The sequence below is a fragment of the Schistocerca serialis genome, chromosome 6 (assembly GCF_023864345.2).
Source record: "Schistocerca serialis cubense isolate TAMUIC-IGC-003099 chromosome 6, iqSchSeri2.2, whole genome shotgun sequence".
Taxonomy (NCBI): Eukaryota; Metazoa; Arthropoda; class Insecta; order Orthoptera; family Acrididae; genus Schistocerca; species Schistocerca serialis.
In genome coordinates this window covers 328,168,203-328,185,144 of record NC_064643.1, presented here as the reverse complement: position 1 = coordinate 328,185,144, position 16,942 = coordinate 328,168,203, and the positions used below count along the sequence as shown (strand labels likewise).

At 36.8% G+C, this 16,942-nt stretch overlaps 1 protein-coding gene across 4 annotated transcripts in view; it reads right to left on the bottom strand.

The window, feature by feature from the left end:
- The window catches only part of LOC126483988 (GATOR complex protein WDR59), a 292,472-nt gene that overhangs the window by 16,172 nt on the left and 259,358 nt on the right, over positions 1-16,942 (bottom strand). For all 4 annotated transcript variants that reach the window (XM_050107289.1, XM_050107291.1, XM_050107292.1 and 1 more), the window contains one exon: positions 2,236-2,389. In XM_050107289.1, coding sequence (XP_049963246.1) covers positions 2,236-2,389 — 154 coding nt within the window. The remainder of the gene's footprint in view (positions 1-2,235; positions 2,390-16,942) is intronic.

The window sequence follows — 16,942 nt, the reverse complement described above, 5'->3', positions numbered from 1 at the left end:
ATACCGGTTGTTCAGTCCTGTTCATCAAAGACTTATAAAAGCAAGAGATGTAATTTTTAAAGAAGAAACAATTCAAAAGAGAAATGACGAGCCAGGAATATCTGATCCTGATCATTTGCAGGAACCAAACCAGATATTTATTCTGTTCACAACTAAGGAGAAGAACACTGAGGCACATAACGATTCAAGGGACACCATGCCATATAGTAGCGTTTCAGAAGAATTAGGCTCAGTTGAGGCACAAGACGATTCAAGGACTGCCACAGCAGATAACAGCATTTCAGAAGACTCAGTCAAAATAAACGAAGACTATGAACCACCAAAATAAGTACTCAGAAGATCTTCCCAAAAAGCAAGACCGAAGAAGATGGATGAATGCGTGTCCTATCACACTAAAGATTCACACAAATCAGAACCATCAACTTTGGAAAAAGCATTGCAGTCTAGGGTCTCACAGAAATGGATTGAAGAAATTCAGGAAGAATTAAAGTCACAAGCAGAAAATCAACCTTGGGAATTAGCAAGTCTGCCTCCAGGCAAAAAAAAGATATCAATCTCAAGCAGATCTTTAAGATAAAGGGAGACTTACAAGGACAAATAATCTATCGTAAAACTCATCTGAAAGTTATGGGACATGCATAAGTCAGAGGTTTGGATTATGACAGAGCTTATGTGCCAGTGATATGAAACAATTCACTGTTATTTATTTAATCTAGTTGCCAAATATGATTTTGACATTGCCCATTGTGACATAGTGAGAGCTTTTTTGCAAGGTAACTCAAAAGAAGAAATTTATGTTAAAATTCCTACAGTTCACTACATGACAAAGACAGTTAAAGAGGAAGGCATTAAAAGACTTAAGGAAGCAGTCTACAGACTTAACAGGGAAGTTGCTGTTGGAACATTAAAATGGACAAAGCTGTACTAAGTCTGAATTTTGGTACATCCACAGCTGACACTTGTGTTTACTACAAAAATGAAATATATTCATTGTAGCAGTTTATGTAGATGACTTGCTAATTTTTTGCAACAAAAAACTGCATTTAAAGGGAAGTTAAAGGAACATTTTAAACTAAAAGACCTCAGAGATGTAGCTAATTGTCTAAGAATCTGACTATCGAGGCTGCAAACATTGACTTTTATGGATCGACCAGACCCATTATACACATTTGATTTTACACGGAAGATTGCCATCCAGTATCCATGCCACTGGATAACAGTCAAGTATGAGCTCACTAAATGACCACAAAGACAGGGAGAGAAAAAAATGCCATAAAGAATGCCCCATACAGAGAAGATAAGTGCTAGGCAAGATCTAGCATAAGCAATTGTAATGGTGAGTCAGTTTAATACTAACCCCAGAATACCCCACTGGCAAGCAGTAAACAGAATTCTATGATATATAAAAGGAATTAAATATATAAAAGAAAATAAATATTTCAAAGTATAATTTTCTAAAAATGAGGGCCATGAATCACAGGATACACTGATGTTGACTAGGCTGGTGGCACTGCAGATACAAATCAACCACTGGTTTCTTGTTTATGTCACAAGGTGCAGCAGTTTCATGGAACAGCAGAAAACAACCAATGGTAGCTCTCTTGAAAACAGAAGCAGAATATGTGGCATTAGCTTCTGTATGTCAGGAAGCACTTTGGCTGCAATGGTTGCAGAGAGAAATATTCCCTTTCCCAAAAGAAGACTTGATTAAATTGTTTTGTGACAACAAAGGTGCAATTGATCTGTCAAGGGCAAGAGGATACAAAGGTCGCGCTAAACACATTGACATCAGACATCATTTCATCAAAGAAAAAACTGATTCAGGAGAAATCACGATGGTGCACATTTCAATGAGAGGAATGTTTGCACACATGATGATGAAGCCACTGCCAAGAACCAGACATTATCAACTAATCCAAGGATTTGGACTACGAAGCTGAAATGCTGAGAGGCATCGTTTCTGGTGGGAGTGATGGAAATTTCATTTAGTATCAATGCCTCTGCTAGAACATTCATCTTTGGTGTTGTTGCAATGGACAGTTTTATATATCTGCTCTTTTGCATTATTTTTTGTTTTAAGTCTAACCATGTTACTTTTGTTCGGTGAACTAATAAAAGTTCGTTATTTAGTTTCACACCAGAACTGAATTTTCTGACTAAACAGTGCAAGGTCTCCAGCTCAGAGTAACAACAAATATTTCAAAAGTGTAAGATACAATAAATTGAAAAACTTACCTCGCACTGAGATGCGGCAAATCACACATTGAAAACTTAGTCTCTTGCACAATGAGCAGCCAGGACCTCGTATCTGCTTGTTACAACTTGTGCATTCAGTGAAAAACTCAACACCTCTATGTGGTTCAGGTGGTGTACACAGATACTTCAGTACCTGGAAAGTTACATTTGAGAATTTCAGGTTACAGGTATAGAAGCCAATAAAATATGATCCAAACTGAAAACAACTTCTTTCATTTGCAAATTACTATGAAATGAAATAACATTATTGACAGCTTGTGGCGTAAAATGTCACCTTTGGTACAGCACTGTGTTAGCGAACATCTACCTAACTGATGAACGATGATCATCAGAGTGAAAGTATTTTTTATAAGTTATTTTGTTTAGGATAGTTAACTGTTTGGGAGCCACATACACTGGTTGAGCAGTTATTCCATAATGCAACATACTGGCTCGGAGAAGCGAGGCGTGCCACGGAATAGTGCCTACCATGACAATTAGAATGGTGTCATGGAAGCTTAGCAGTTAGATGGTTCAAAGCTGTAATTAGTGCATATCATACAGATTCAATAGAATGACAGATTCAATAGAATGACAGATTAATGTACCATATTTACCCAAACATAAGACGACCCTGAATATAAGACGACCTATCCCCACCCTTTTTAAAGAGGATCCTTGAGAACATTTATTTTTAACGTATTCTGACTGATCAAAGTTAAAAACTTTCTCTGCCTCATCAGTTAACGTACACCTATTCTAAACTTATGCCATTTATTGATTGTCTACATTATGATACTACAAGGAGAAATAAAATAAACAAGAAAGTTAGTGTAAACAGTTTCTATCTCTTCACTGGCTTTTTTGTTTACTTAAACTGTTGTCTGTGGTATCAATATTTTTCAAAATTGTCATAATCCCACCAGAACAGCTGTGAATCTTGTATCTTTTATTGTCACAAATATTTGGCTGTTTCATCCAAATATGTTGTGATTTCTGGAAGGTGATTCCGATGAGACCTGAGAACACAGCCTTTTCTTTCCTTCCCCCCCCCTTCCTGAAAACATGGCGAATTTCGCTTCTATACTGACATGAGAATTTTACAAATACTTCCAAAAATATTGTCTACCTGCCACTCTCTCATTGGCTGTGTAGAACCAGCAGCTGGCACACCCCCAATCGGTCCCGTCATACTTCCTGGTGAGTGTCGACAATATTGCTGCACCAAGCATATAAGTACATCACTGGCCCCAATCTACACTTTTCGCACATCCTGCAGAAATGTATGTTATTGTTGAGTACTTGTTCAATTTTAAAGTCAGTTCGATTTCAAATGCAAGTAGATTCAGGCAAATTGCAGTTTAAACATGGTAGATGTTCATAAAAAGCCAAAGTACACAATGTACTTTCCTATGGGTGGCAACATGAAGTAATCTCCGCTCGCTCACAGCCGTGCTTGTTTCCTGTGTCCTGTCCAAAATTCTGTAGTGCTGTTCATGAGCAGCAGTAAAACTTGGACATCAGTATCTCCTAGGGAACAGCTCACATGTAACAGCAGCAACTAATTCATAAACAAAAGATCGAAATCATGATTCAGTCCCATTCCTCAACCTGACGTTTAGTTATGTCTGATGATACTATCTCAGAAATGGGTCTTTCCGTTGTAACTTATTTTTGCGATAACAATTGCAGTCAGTTTAATGCAATTTATTTCATTTTTTAGACATTTAATCCTGGAATAATTTTCTTTCTTATTTCATCTGAATATTGTCGCTTGCTCCATAGCAGATTAAAAGCTGACAATGTTTTTCCACGGTATTCTAACACATGAACATCAACCAAATTTCTCATTTGCAACCCGAGTGGCAAATCATTATAGTTTCTCACAGACAAATAAAATATTGACTTGGGTACAGAATCAAGTAATGGTTTATAAATGAGAAGATTTTCACCTTTGAATGTTACCTTTACTTAAAAACCAGCTTAGATGTATGTATATGGTACCCATACATATGAGAACGTTTATTAAAAAACAGTTCAAATACAAGAAAAGTCTGTAAGTTGATAGAATTTAATGACATTTCCTCCCGTGTTTTACAATATTGTCAGTTTTTAAGCACACCATTAAATTGTTGTAGTCGCTAGTACATAGTTTCTCATGTCTCCTTTGTGCTAGTGCCACGAGTCAAATTTCACATGACTGGTTGAGCAAGGTTGACTGTATCGAGCACTTCGGCATATTCGGAAATCGTGAGCCTATCTGAATGCAAGCATTGTTTGCTTTGCCCTATTCTTTTTGACTGTTCAAAATAAATTTGTATGAAACCTCAATAGCCACGGCTTCAGCTGTAAATGTATGACAATCTCTTTACTAAACAATGTAAAAATGTTTACCTCAACAGCAATTGCATAATCTGTGAATATAAGACGACCCCGTATTTTTTGAATGACAAATCGAGGAAAAGACCTCGCCTTATAATTGGGTGATACGGAATGTCCACAAATTGCATATGCAGTATTAACTTATTGTAACTGTAGGATCAATATAATCATATTCAGATAAAGGGCTTCCTATCATTGGTGGAAAATTGAAGATACATAAAAATATTATGAAATCCACCTTCATTAACAGTATTTCACCATCAAATCCGTTATAAACAAAAATCTATTGTAACCCACCTCCTCTTAACTATAAGCTGCACCTTGACCTGAAATATTTTATAATTATAAATCTTGAGAATTATAACTCTAAAAAGATTCTCTGATAACGGAGATATACAAACAAATAAATCAAGTAGAGTAAATAGTGTATTATCAATCACGGGGTAGGTTCCTCTGAATGGAATGAGATACCACCAAATTTTTTGGGTTTAAAGACCTTAACTAATAGTACCCTGGTAAATATAATTAACATTTAAAATAATAGGGTATCTAATCCTAGTTTATTTTTTAAATTTCACAGATTCATAAAAAGAGCTATAAATAAATTTTAACATTTCACCTTACAAATCTATATTTTAACCCCAAAAATATAAACAACTGTTTTAACCAATAATATTCACTTGTATCAATCGTATAACCGCGGCTGCTGGCACGAACTATGCCGAGACTAAATCAATTGCTAAATCCAAAATCACTTGATAATTAAATCAAATTACTGCAAAAGTTGCCTCAGACTGCAGTTTTGTGTGTGTGTGTGTGTGTGTGTGTGTCTTTTTGTTGTGCCTATCTGCAACTCAGCATCTATGCTATATGCTGTGGTAACTTTCCTTTTCGTATTAGTGTTACATTCCATCCTGGATTTTTCATTGTTTGAAGATATATAAAATCAAACAATGGAAAATCCAGGATGGGATGTAACAATATTATGAGAAGGAAAGTTGCTGCTCACCATATAGTGGAGGTGCTGAGTCGCAGATAGGCACAACAAAAAGGTTTTCACACTTAAAGCTTTCGGCCAATGGCCTGTGTCAACAATACACACACACACACACACACACACACACACACACACACACACACACACACACACAAACAAACGCAACTCACTGAAACCACAGTTGCCTGAGGCTGAGATTGTGTGTGTGAGTTGCATTTGTGTGTGTGTGTGTGTGTGTGTGAGTGTGTGTGTGTGTGTGTGTGTTAACAAAGGCCATTGGTCGAAAGATTTAAGTCTGAAAATCTTTTTGTTGTGCCTATCTGTGACTCAGCATCTCCGCTATATGGTGAGTAGCAACTTTCCTTCTCATAATATTGAAGATATACAAAAGGTTTACAGCTTCCTGTACAGGAGAAGCTACAGAATTGAAGAAATCCACATTTAAGAAAAACCACAATACAACAAACCACAATACAATAAAAGTTGAAAAAACCACAAGGTTTGTCCGAACAGTGAATTTAGAAGCAACAGTCCAGAATTTCACAGTAATGGCGATTGTAATCTAAACAGACTGCTATATCATGGAAGACGACACTTCAAGATAAAGATGCAGTAATACATGGAAGGAAAGCTCTATATACTGTCACAGTGTAGGAAATTAAATTGTTTCGTTGTATAGTTTCATTTTTATTATAGTTGTGTAGCATGAGACTGCCAGACTCTTAAAAATCACAAGGAAGATATTTAAACAATAAAAAATTCTAAAAGCTTATGAATAATTATGCAAATACACATTTGTCTACCAAAAGAAAGGTAACTTCCATAACTTGAAAAGATAGAGGAATTGCTATAAAAATCTTATGGCGTAATATGGCTGTGAATAGCTTGACTACCTTCTGTATTGCCCTGGCTAGTGCCCAGAGGTTACCACCTTATTTCTATACATGAACGAGCATTTAGAGCTTCGATCACATGACAACAATAATAGTGTCAAATAGGCTATTCAGTCCCAGGTGGCAAATCAGGTGGCAGATTTTTATGAGACTGGAATTAAGAAGCTAGTTGTTCATTATGGTCAGTGACTTAATAGTGGTGGAAGTTAGGTGGAAAAGCAATTAAAGTATAGGATTTCATGTTATAATAAACTTTTTTTAAACATGTCTTGTGTTTATTTAATATGAAGAACATATTCATTTGAAAAACATACCCTTTACATAGTGCCATATTAAAAAGGCAATCTTCTTTGTCATATCCAGTACAATTTAACTGGAGGATAATTCTCAATCCCACACAAAAGAATTGACAGAAGTGGAAGGAGTTACTTCCATTTCATTCACGTAGAGCCACTAACATGAAATGAGATGGCCTATTGCCATCTTGTTCTCAGGACTTACTGAAATCAAAACTGAATGCCAGTCTACAATTATGCTGAAATGTCTCATGTAATTGAAGTTGAAATTGTTCATTTAAGAAATAGAAAGTAGACCTGAAATTACTTCATCAGTCAATTTGAAATGAAACACGAGAAACACTACCCAAAGAAATAAGATGCAGTGTTCGGTAGTGGAACTAGGCTTTTTTCCCCATATTGTATTGTTTTGATCACATAGGCTGGAAAATAGGATATAAACTCTGAAGTACTTTGATTTCTGAGGACTCTGAACTCAAACCCCTCGATGTAAAAAAAAAAAAAAAAAAATTAAAAAAAAAAAAGAAAAAGAAAAGAAAATAAAAAAATCTTTCACAAAAATATGAGTACAGAATAATCAGTGAAGACATGTTCAAGTGTTACATTGCTGTAGTTTGCATACTTGGGCATTGGTATTACTCTTTATTGATGCATACAGTAATCCCAACAATAGTATCATGACATAGACTATTTGTGCCAAGCAGACGTGAGAACTAAGCGACACACAATAGAAGGTCTCTTGCAACACTGGTGTTGGCAAAACATGAAAATCTGGTATCCCAGCTCCAAGAATTTGAAGACTCATGGGAGAGTATGGAACTCACACACACATGCTAGGCAGAGCTGGTACTTGCGCACCCGCATACCTCGCCACACTACAGTGCAGGCCTCATCTTACCGCCATGCCACACTTCTCTCACCAGCAAATGATTGACCGTGGCAGTACTATGAGTTCTGCCAAGATTTAGTGGTGTGTTCACCTCACACTCATATCGCTAGCTGTAACACAGTGTTGTTCTTGTTGAGTAGAAGGATAGTGTTTCAGAAATGTTAGCAAATATTTTGAAATGCTGGCGACAACAATCAGGTAAAAGAACAAGTAAATTCAGAGTTACATAAAATCCAGGAACAAGTCAATAATGTGGAAAAACAATGTGAGGATAGTCACATTGTAATGGAAAAAAAATAAGCAAGGAAAAGATGTGTGTGCAAAATCTGGAGTGCAAGTGATTACTAAAATTACTAACCTGTAAACTAACATCAATCAGTTTGGAACAGATGTAGATGGACGACTGTGTAACCATGAAGGTAGACTAAACAGAGTAGAGCATAGTGTTAATAACAGTAGTGGTAGTGTAATATCTAATAGTGTAGTAGAATCATCCGAAATTGCGTATGTGACTCATTGGCAATTTTTACGGTTTCATCCGAGTGAAAATGTACATCCGAATGAATTTTGGAGTGATTTTGAGGACGTCTTGCCCAAATCTTGAAGCGATAAACAGAAAATTCATTTCATTACATCAAATTTGATGGGGAAAGCTATAATTTGGGGAAATTGGGCATCAGATAAATATGACAAATTAGAGGAGTTTAAGCAGGCCTTTTTCGAGGAATATTGGGGCAAGAGAAAGCAGATGGAAATTTTGAACAAATTTTGGTCAGGGGAAAAATATGATCCAAAGAAAGAAATATTAAAAGATTTTTGCGAAAATGGGTAATGACTTTATTGTATTTGAACTCAAAAGTGGAAACAGAACAGGTTATTATGGGAACAGGGAATAAGTTGCCCTTATACTGGTGAAAAAATAATATTGGCACCTAGGGATGATATTGACAGATTTATTCATTATCTAGAGGGAGTAGAAAATAATTTGAAAGAGGAGGAGAGAGCAAGAAGGGATTATAGGCCTCCCGTTAGGCAGAGTGAAAACAGGGCCTAAGTAAATGTAAACAGAATAGGAGTACAGATCTAATAATTACAGAAGCAGGTATCAAGGGCGAGGGGGTCCTGTTGGAAACAGATATAATGACAGAGACAGAAACATTCAATACACACACCAGCAATCAGCTGACAGGGCAGAGTGGTGCAGACCACCAGTCGAAAGGAATGTCAAGGGCAATGGCTGCATAGAAGAGCAGGAAAACTAATGGCACTAGCATTTGCAGACTGAAGCATCATAATTTAAACCCGCTAGCAAAACCTTTTGTACAAAAAATACCAGCGGAACATCTTGTGGGGTGATGTGGTAGAGATAAATATTGCAGAGGAGAGGGAGACACTGTAAGAAATTGTGTTTTTCAGGGAAATGTAGTCCAATTTTGTGAGGGAAAAGATCAAAACACTGATTCAAGAAACCAGGTTAATGAGGAACAATTTCCTTTTTGTTTCGTATTGTCAACAGGATGTATAGGTAAATGTGCACTGCAAAGCAGATGAGGGGCTTACCGTAAACTGTGGAATTAGCACAAACGGTATTGTTAGTACCAGAGGAAGAGTATAATAGGGCTGAGGAAGTTTAGTATAGATTAAATGGGGTAGTTTCAGACAGCGAGGATGAAGAAATGGAAGAGGAAGAAGCAGGGAGTAATTTTGTAAATTCTGACAACACCATGGGAAGGGTTGCAGAATCTGGTGGTATTATTAAAGAAGGGGAGTATTTAAAGAAGTGTTTTGATTTATCAATAGCAGACAGACTAATGAAAGCTGCCACAATTAAAGAAGAAGAAGAAGAAAGTCCAGTGAGCATGTGCATAATTTCCACAGGAGGTGTAGGTTTCAATAGATGTGATGTGGTTCAGGATTTGTCAGAAGACCCTGATTCTGAATTCAGAGAAAAACTACCGGACAACCTATAATTGAAGAGACAATTTTTAATGAAAAGGTTCCTTGTTCATTGGATAGTGGTTCTGATGTATATGCAGTGTCACAGTGTTTTGTAAACGTTCTCCCTGCTAGTAACGAGGTGGTTATAATGCCAGTAAGTGGCATAAATATTATGCTAGCCACAGGGAAAAGCAAAAAAGTAGTTAAACATGAAATTATGCTACCGGTCGGGATTGGTGAGATAGAATTGGAACAGAACTTTTTAATAATAAATGGATTAAGTGTTTAAATGCTGGTGGGTGCAGATTTCTTACAAAGGTACCAAGGAAAAGTAGATTTTGGAAATAATGAAGTGGTCATTGTAGTACTTGGAAGAACAATAGCTATTCCTTTCTCTGGAAAAAGACAATGTGTATCCAATGAGCAAAATGACATTCTTATACGGTATTGCAGAATGAAAGAGTATATTCAGGGGTATAATGAATATGGTTAAAGGACTGAAGTAGATCTGTCTGAGGTAGAAAATATCAGGATGAGATTTGACGAAAAATACAGGGACTATCAAATTTGACTGAAACACAAAAGAATGATTTAAAACAAATTCTGAACAAACATCACGAAGTGTTTTTGGACCAGCCGGGATTAGTTTGGGATTATGAATGTTATTTAACTATAAAAGAAGATGCACGATTCTTCCGAAAGCCATTCGCTGTTGCTGTAGTACATAAAGAAGCAGTGAGAGATGTGATTCAGAAAATGCTTGAATGGGGCACTGAGAAAAGGGAATCAGTGTGTATAACAACCCATTAGTTGTGGTACCTAAAAAGGATGGTTCAATTAAGCTTGTTTTGGACACTAGAGCTTTGAACAAAATAATATTGCCAGAGAGTGATAAGCCTGAAAATTTTTCATGTCAATGGATGTAACTTGTGGTTACTGGAACCTATCCTTAGCGAAAGAGTTTACGAAATACACAGCTTTCCTGTTTGAGGGAAAGTGCTATCAGTATAAGGTTGTGCCCTTTGGGTTAAACGTTAACGTTTGTGCATTTGTTAGGGCAATGTCCCAGGTGCTAGGTGACTGGTTGTTAAGAAGCATTACCGTTTATTTGGACAATGTGTTGATTTCAACTCCCACTTGGGAAGAGCACTGTGTGTTGCTGGATAAGGTATTAGATGCCATCAAAAAGGGTGGAATGAAACTCAAATCAGACAAAACGGAGTTTATGAAGAAAGAAATAAAATTCCTGGAGCATATGGTTAGTGGAAATGGAATTATGCCTGAACTTGGAACAATTAAAGCCATTAGGGATTATTTAGCACTTACTACCCAAAAGGAATTAAAAGGCATGTTTGGCCTTTTTGGATTCTATCGAAAATTTGTGCCGGGACAATTGTTCAGTGCACCTTGTCTGAGGCAACTGATAAAGCAAAATGTACCACTTAGATGGACAAATGCGTGTCAGAGGGCTTTTGAAGAACTTAAAGAGGTGCTGTTAAATAATCAGATTCTAAAACATCCTGACTTTGCCAAGCCTTTCTGTCTTGGGTCAAGTGCATGTGGTTATGGTTTGGGGGTGGAACTGTTCCAAATTGAAACAGAAGGAGAAAACCAGGTTCACAAAACGATCACATTTGCTAATCAATCATTGCAACAGGAGGAAAAGAAATAAAGTATTTCAGAGCCGGACGCTTTAGCAATTATATTTGGGTTACAGAAATTTGAACATTACCTATTACGACATAAAGTAATAGATTACAGTGACCATCGGGCCTTAACCTATTTGTGGACATGCCAACGTAAACAAGGCAGACTGAGGAGGTGGTCAATGTATCTCCAGCAATTTGATACAGAGATAAAGAACATAAAGGGTTCAGAGAACATTGTAGCCGATGCATTGTCTAGAAATGTGAAAGAAAATGGGCCAGAAGTAGATCCCTTAGGACAATGGGAATGGAGTGATGTTTTGCTGGCACCAATGCAATTACAGGAAGAAGGACTGCTTAAACACATTTGTAAAAACCTCAGGAGGGAACAAAACCAAGATGACAAAATTAAATTGGTAAAAAGAAGGCTAGCTCATCCAGATTTTTGGAAAATAGGGGAATATTACAAAATACATCAGGATATTCTACTTAGGCGAAGAAAAAATAATGAGGAAAAAAATGGCTCTGAGCACTATGGGACTCAACTGCTGAGGTCATAAGTCCCCTAGAACTTAGAAGTACTTAAACCTAACTAACCTAAGGACAACACACACATCCATGGCTGAGGCAGGATTCGAACCTGCGACCGTAGCGGTCGCGCGGTTCCAGACAGTAGCGCCAGAACCGCTCGGCCACCAGCGGCCGGCAATAATGAGGAAAATTGGCGTATCTGTTTCCCAGAACAACATGTGGACTTGTTAACAGATTATGAGCATGGAAAGTATGGGCATTATTGAGCCAGAAATTGTATTGCAAAATTGAATGAGGTAGCAATTTTCGATAACATGTGGAGTAGAGTGCAGAAAAGGCTGAAACCTGGTGACAGATGTCAGAAGGTACAAGCAAATAATAGGATCATACAGGGACAAATGTATTCTGGATAACCTCAAAATAGGCTAGAACTAGTAGCTGTGGACGTTTTTGGTCCTTTACCAGTTTCAAGAGGGGGTTTTGAGTACGTATTTGTACCAGTGGATGGATTTACGAAGTATATGAGGTTTTATCCTATAAAACAGGCAAACTCCAAACCGATTGTTAGTAAACTAGAGAAAGATTATTTCGTAAATATAGGGGTACCGAAAGCCATGTTATCAGATAATGGGCCGCAGTTTGTATCCAAGTGATTTGAGGAATGTTTGGTTCAAAAATGAACCAAACAAATGGTTCAAATGGCTCTGAGCACTATGGGACTTAACATCTATGGTCATCAGTCCCCTAGAACTTAGAACTACTTAAACCGAACTAACCTAAGGACAGCACACAACACCCAGCCATCACGAGGCAGAGAAAATCCCTGACCCCGCCGGGAATCGAACCCGGGAACCCGGGCGTGGAAAGCAAGAACGCTACCGCACGACCACGAGATGCGGGCAAGGAATGTTTGAACAAAAGGAATATGGAACATGTAAAAATGTCAGTCTATTTCCCCAGGGAAATGTGTGAAAGAATACTGAGAGAACTAAATCATCACTGTAAAACATATTGTCACAAGAAGCACTCAGCTATTTTGAAGAAGGGATTAATCACCTGAAACATGAAGCAACTGATTTTGCACCGGTAGACCTAATGTGTGGAACTAGACCAAATAACTTATTGTTTGACTTAGTAGAATTTCTCACTCTTACGGAAATGCCCATGGAACAGAAAAGGAGGACAGCAAGGGTGAATGTTAGAAAAAAGGCTCTGGAGAGAAAAAGAAGGCACGATGCGAGGGCATGTCCGACAAGTTTTCAAGTAGGTGTCTAGTGGTGGTGAAAACAAAGGAAAAATCTAAGAAACTTATCGCCTAAAACCAAAAAGTTTACAGATGAGTATGCGAGACCCTTTAGAATTGTGGCCAAACCTCATGCCAATGCCTATAGCTTAGAATATGTCAAATCGCACAATCTTCTAGGATAGCAAAACATCATTGACTTAAAGAGATACATAGAAAAGGAAGATGGGGACAGTATCAATTAACAAGCCTCAGGAAATTGGAAATTTGTGGTAATTTCTATGGGACCAAACTGCTGATGGTATTGGTCCCTAGGTTTACACACTACTTAATCTAACTTAAACTAAATTATACTAAGGACAACACACATACACCCATGCCCAAGGGAGGACTCGAACCTCCAATGGGGGCAGCCGCGTGAACCGTGGCAAGGCGCCTTAGACCGCACGGCTACCCCGCGCAGCAAGCCTCAGGGGGCGCACATTCTTTGCGTTGTCAGGTGTTTGACGAACACGAGGCATCCCGAGTTGTTGACAATATTATTTCCTTTTTGTTTCGTATTGTCAACCTAACTCTCCATCATTCAGAACTTCTTGCTATCTCCTTTCCTTCTTCCCTATCGTAGTGAGAGTGAGTAAAAGACAGTTTTAGAAGTAGATGACTAAAAAACTAACCCATGTGGGTGTGGAATGAAAGTAATGAAAAAAAGGAATAATGATAGGAATAAAGTAATGTGACTATGTAATAAGTGATTTTTCAACAAATTTTGAAACATGTAGAAATGTTGTTGTAAGATGTTTTTAGTAAAGGTATAAGGAATGTGCTTATTAGAAATAAGTAAATAGATTACATATATGATGTGTGTTTGAGAGTCAGAAGTTGGCCATAAGTGATTTTCAGTATTTTCAATAATTTTACACTCTCTTTGTATAATAGCTTATTTCCTGTAAAGTCATGAAATTTAAATAGTAACTGTAAAGGAAATATTTTTTCTGAAAGGAAAAATTAATAGAGAAAATGTTTGTAAATTTTTCAGAATAAGTATTGCTTTTGCAAGAACTTGCTTAAGTAATCTATCACTAAGAAAGGCATAAAATGATTTGTTGAAAAAAGTGTACAGTAGTAGTGCCAATTTGGGTACTGTTAGTGTTTTTGAATAATGGTTAATTCATCTTTTTTACTGAAAGTAATTAATACTATATGAGACTATGGTATACAAGATGTTGGATTGCAATTAATATGGAGTTGTCCTGGGAAAAAGTTTTGTGAGAAGAAAAAAAAAAAAAAAAAAAAAAAAGCAATAATTTATGAATGAACTAAAATTTTGGAAGGTTCCTAGTAAAATTTTGCCTTTGATGGTTGGTTGGTTGGTTTGGGGAAGGAGACCAGACAGCGTGGTCATCGGTCTCATCGGAATAGGGAAGGATGGGGAAGGAAGTCAGTCGTGCCCTTTCAGGGGAACCATCCCGGCATTTGCCTGGAGTGATTTAGGAAAATCACAGAAAACCTAAATCAGGATGGCCGGACGCGGGATTGAACCGTCGTCCTTCCGAATGCGAGTCCAGTGTCTAACCACTGCGCCACCTCGCTCGGTTGCCTTTGAATTTGAGGACAAAAATTATGGACTATGATAAATATATATGCCTAAAGTTGGGAGACTTAGACATACTGTATTTTGCAGGTACAAAAAATTTAAAACCCCGATATGAGACTAGAAAAAAACCTGATTTAGGACTGAGGGCTGGACACTGTATCACAGTGGCGTGCCTTTAAAGCTCCCCAAGTGTAAGTGTGAAAAAGAAAGTTGGTATCCGCCAAATGTTTCAACAAAAAGTAAAGTGTATATAAATAAAGGATGCTCCCCAAAGCAATTAAAATAATATATTAGGTTTTATGAACACTAAAACAGCGACTGTAAAGTGTTTAGATATAAAATGGATGCTCACCAAAGCAAATAAAATAGTTTATTAGGTTTCATGAACACTAACATAGCGACTTGTAAAATGTTTGATTCTGTTTAAAACAATATAGAAATGTGTAAAATAATTCTTCATAGGAAAATTTAACTTCAAGGGAAATATGAATATTTATTGATGTAAATGGTTTGATAAATATTTTTTTTAATATTAAAAGAAGAAATTTGTATGAAAGATATTAATTCTGAAGAAAAAAGGAAATGTTGTAAATTAATTTTGTTATTCGCTATCAAGTCCAAGCCTTTGAAATTTGATGTAACAGTGTAGGAAATTGTAATGTAATTTTTGGCATTTTGTTAATTTAAAATTTTTTTTGTATATTTTCATTAGAAGCCCCTTAGTTAAATGTGTCTGTGTAGTTAAAGAGTTCAGTAATAACGTTGCCATTGTAAGAACCTCAAATGCACTCAGGATTAATTTTAGGTTCTTAGGTGATGTGTAACATAGCAAGCTATTATGAAATAACATTTGATGCAGTAAGGCATGCAGCTGTGTAGCACGGTGACTTCAGGATGGCTACATTTTTTTCTTCGCTCTAACTCACAGCGCAGCTGATGTTACCAGCCGTGAGAACTGTCTCAAGTAACATTCAGTTGGTACACAAATTCATATCCTCTACGAATGCAAATAATCTATAGTAACTATCATCCGAGTTTGTTCAAACTTGGTACGCAATCTTTTGTTATTAAGGAAGGGATCCTATCAAAATTTCAGATTTTTTCTATTATAGTTATGGAGATTGAGAAAATTACTTAAATGACCTAAAACTGACACTTATGTTTCAAAACTCAGTTAGGAACAATAACCAAATGTATTTTATCATCATCTGAAGTCAGAACAAAGCTTGCAGTATATAAAATCACTTAATTGGAATTTTATTTTCAAAACTTTAATTACTCTACGTTACGCAGTATAAAAACAATTCAAAATTATTATTTGCTTATTATTTTGTTGTGTGAATGCATGGGAATGAATGAGAGAGTGTATGCGGGACATACATTAAAACTTAATGTCATTTTATGTAAAACCTTATAAAATTGAACCGTGGGAAAATTGTGTTGCAACAACGACACTGATGACGTATGTCGATGTGTGCTTGCTTCTGTACCAGAGCAGTCAGAATAAAAGTCTGAAGCAGAAAAAGTTTCTATATTAATTTAAAGAATATTTTGCATTTCATTCTACTTTATTAAACAATATATAAGAAATTGAAATTATAATGACGTAAGTGACTGTGTGATCAGTGGTTGGCTAAGGCAAGTTTTGCCACAAAAATGATTTGGAAGGATCATTCTGATTTGTCAATAGCCAAACAGAATCGAGTGGTTCCCGCGTGCAGATAGATAGATACACAGAGGGGAGAGGAGCATCGAGGGGGTCACTTGCTAACCTGCTTCCGGGCAACATCATGCTAGATGTCTCTGTAAAAATAATATGTAAAATGAAGAGCTAGTGAGATCATTTCAGATAGAACGAGTCGTGACGAAAGCGGTTTAAGTTACAAACATATTGAGGAAAGTGTGATGTTTTGGAACTAATTAGTTGAAGTTTTATACGCATGTGATCTTTTGATCGTAGAGAGAATTCTGCATGGCATATTCCGTTTTCTTTGTGGAATACTTGGCGAGCACTTCTAACACAGAAGACCACTGAAATGACCGAACATTCAACTCGCTAATAGTGGTGGGTCCGTGACTGTCAGATCACAAAATTAATTGGGTTATATTTGCAGTAATTCTGGCTGCTTTTACGTGTTAAATGTGTTGGATAAACAGTGAACTTGGAATGATAGAGCATTTGCATTATTAAATACAGACTTGATAGCAATTTCATGTGCTTCCTTATGAATAAAAAGATGTGAATAGAATTTTCAAATGTTTACTGCAATTAAACTGCATTCTCCTACTGCCCGAAAT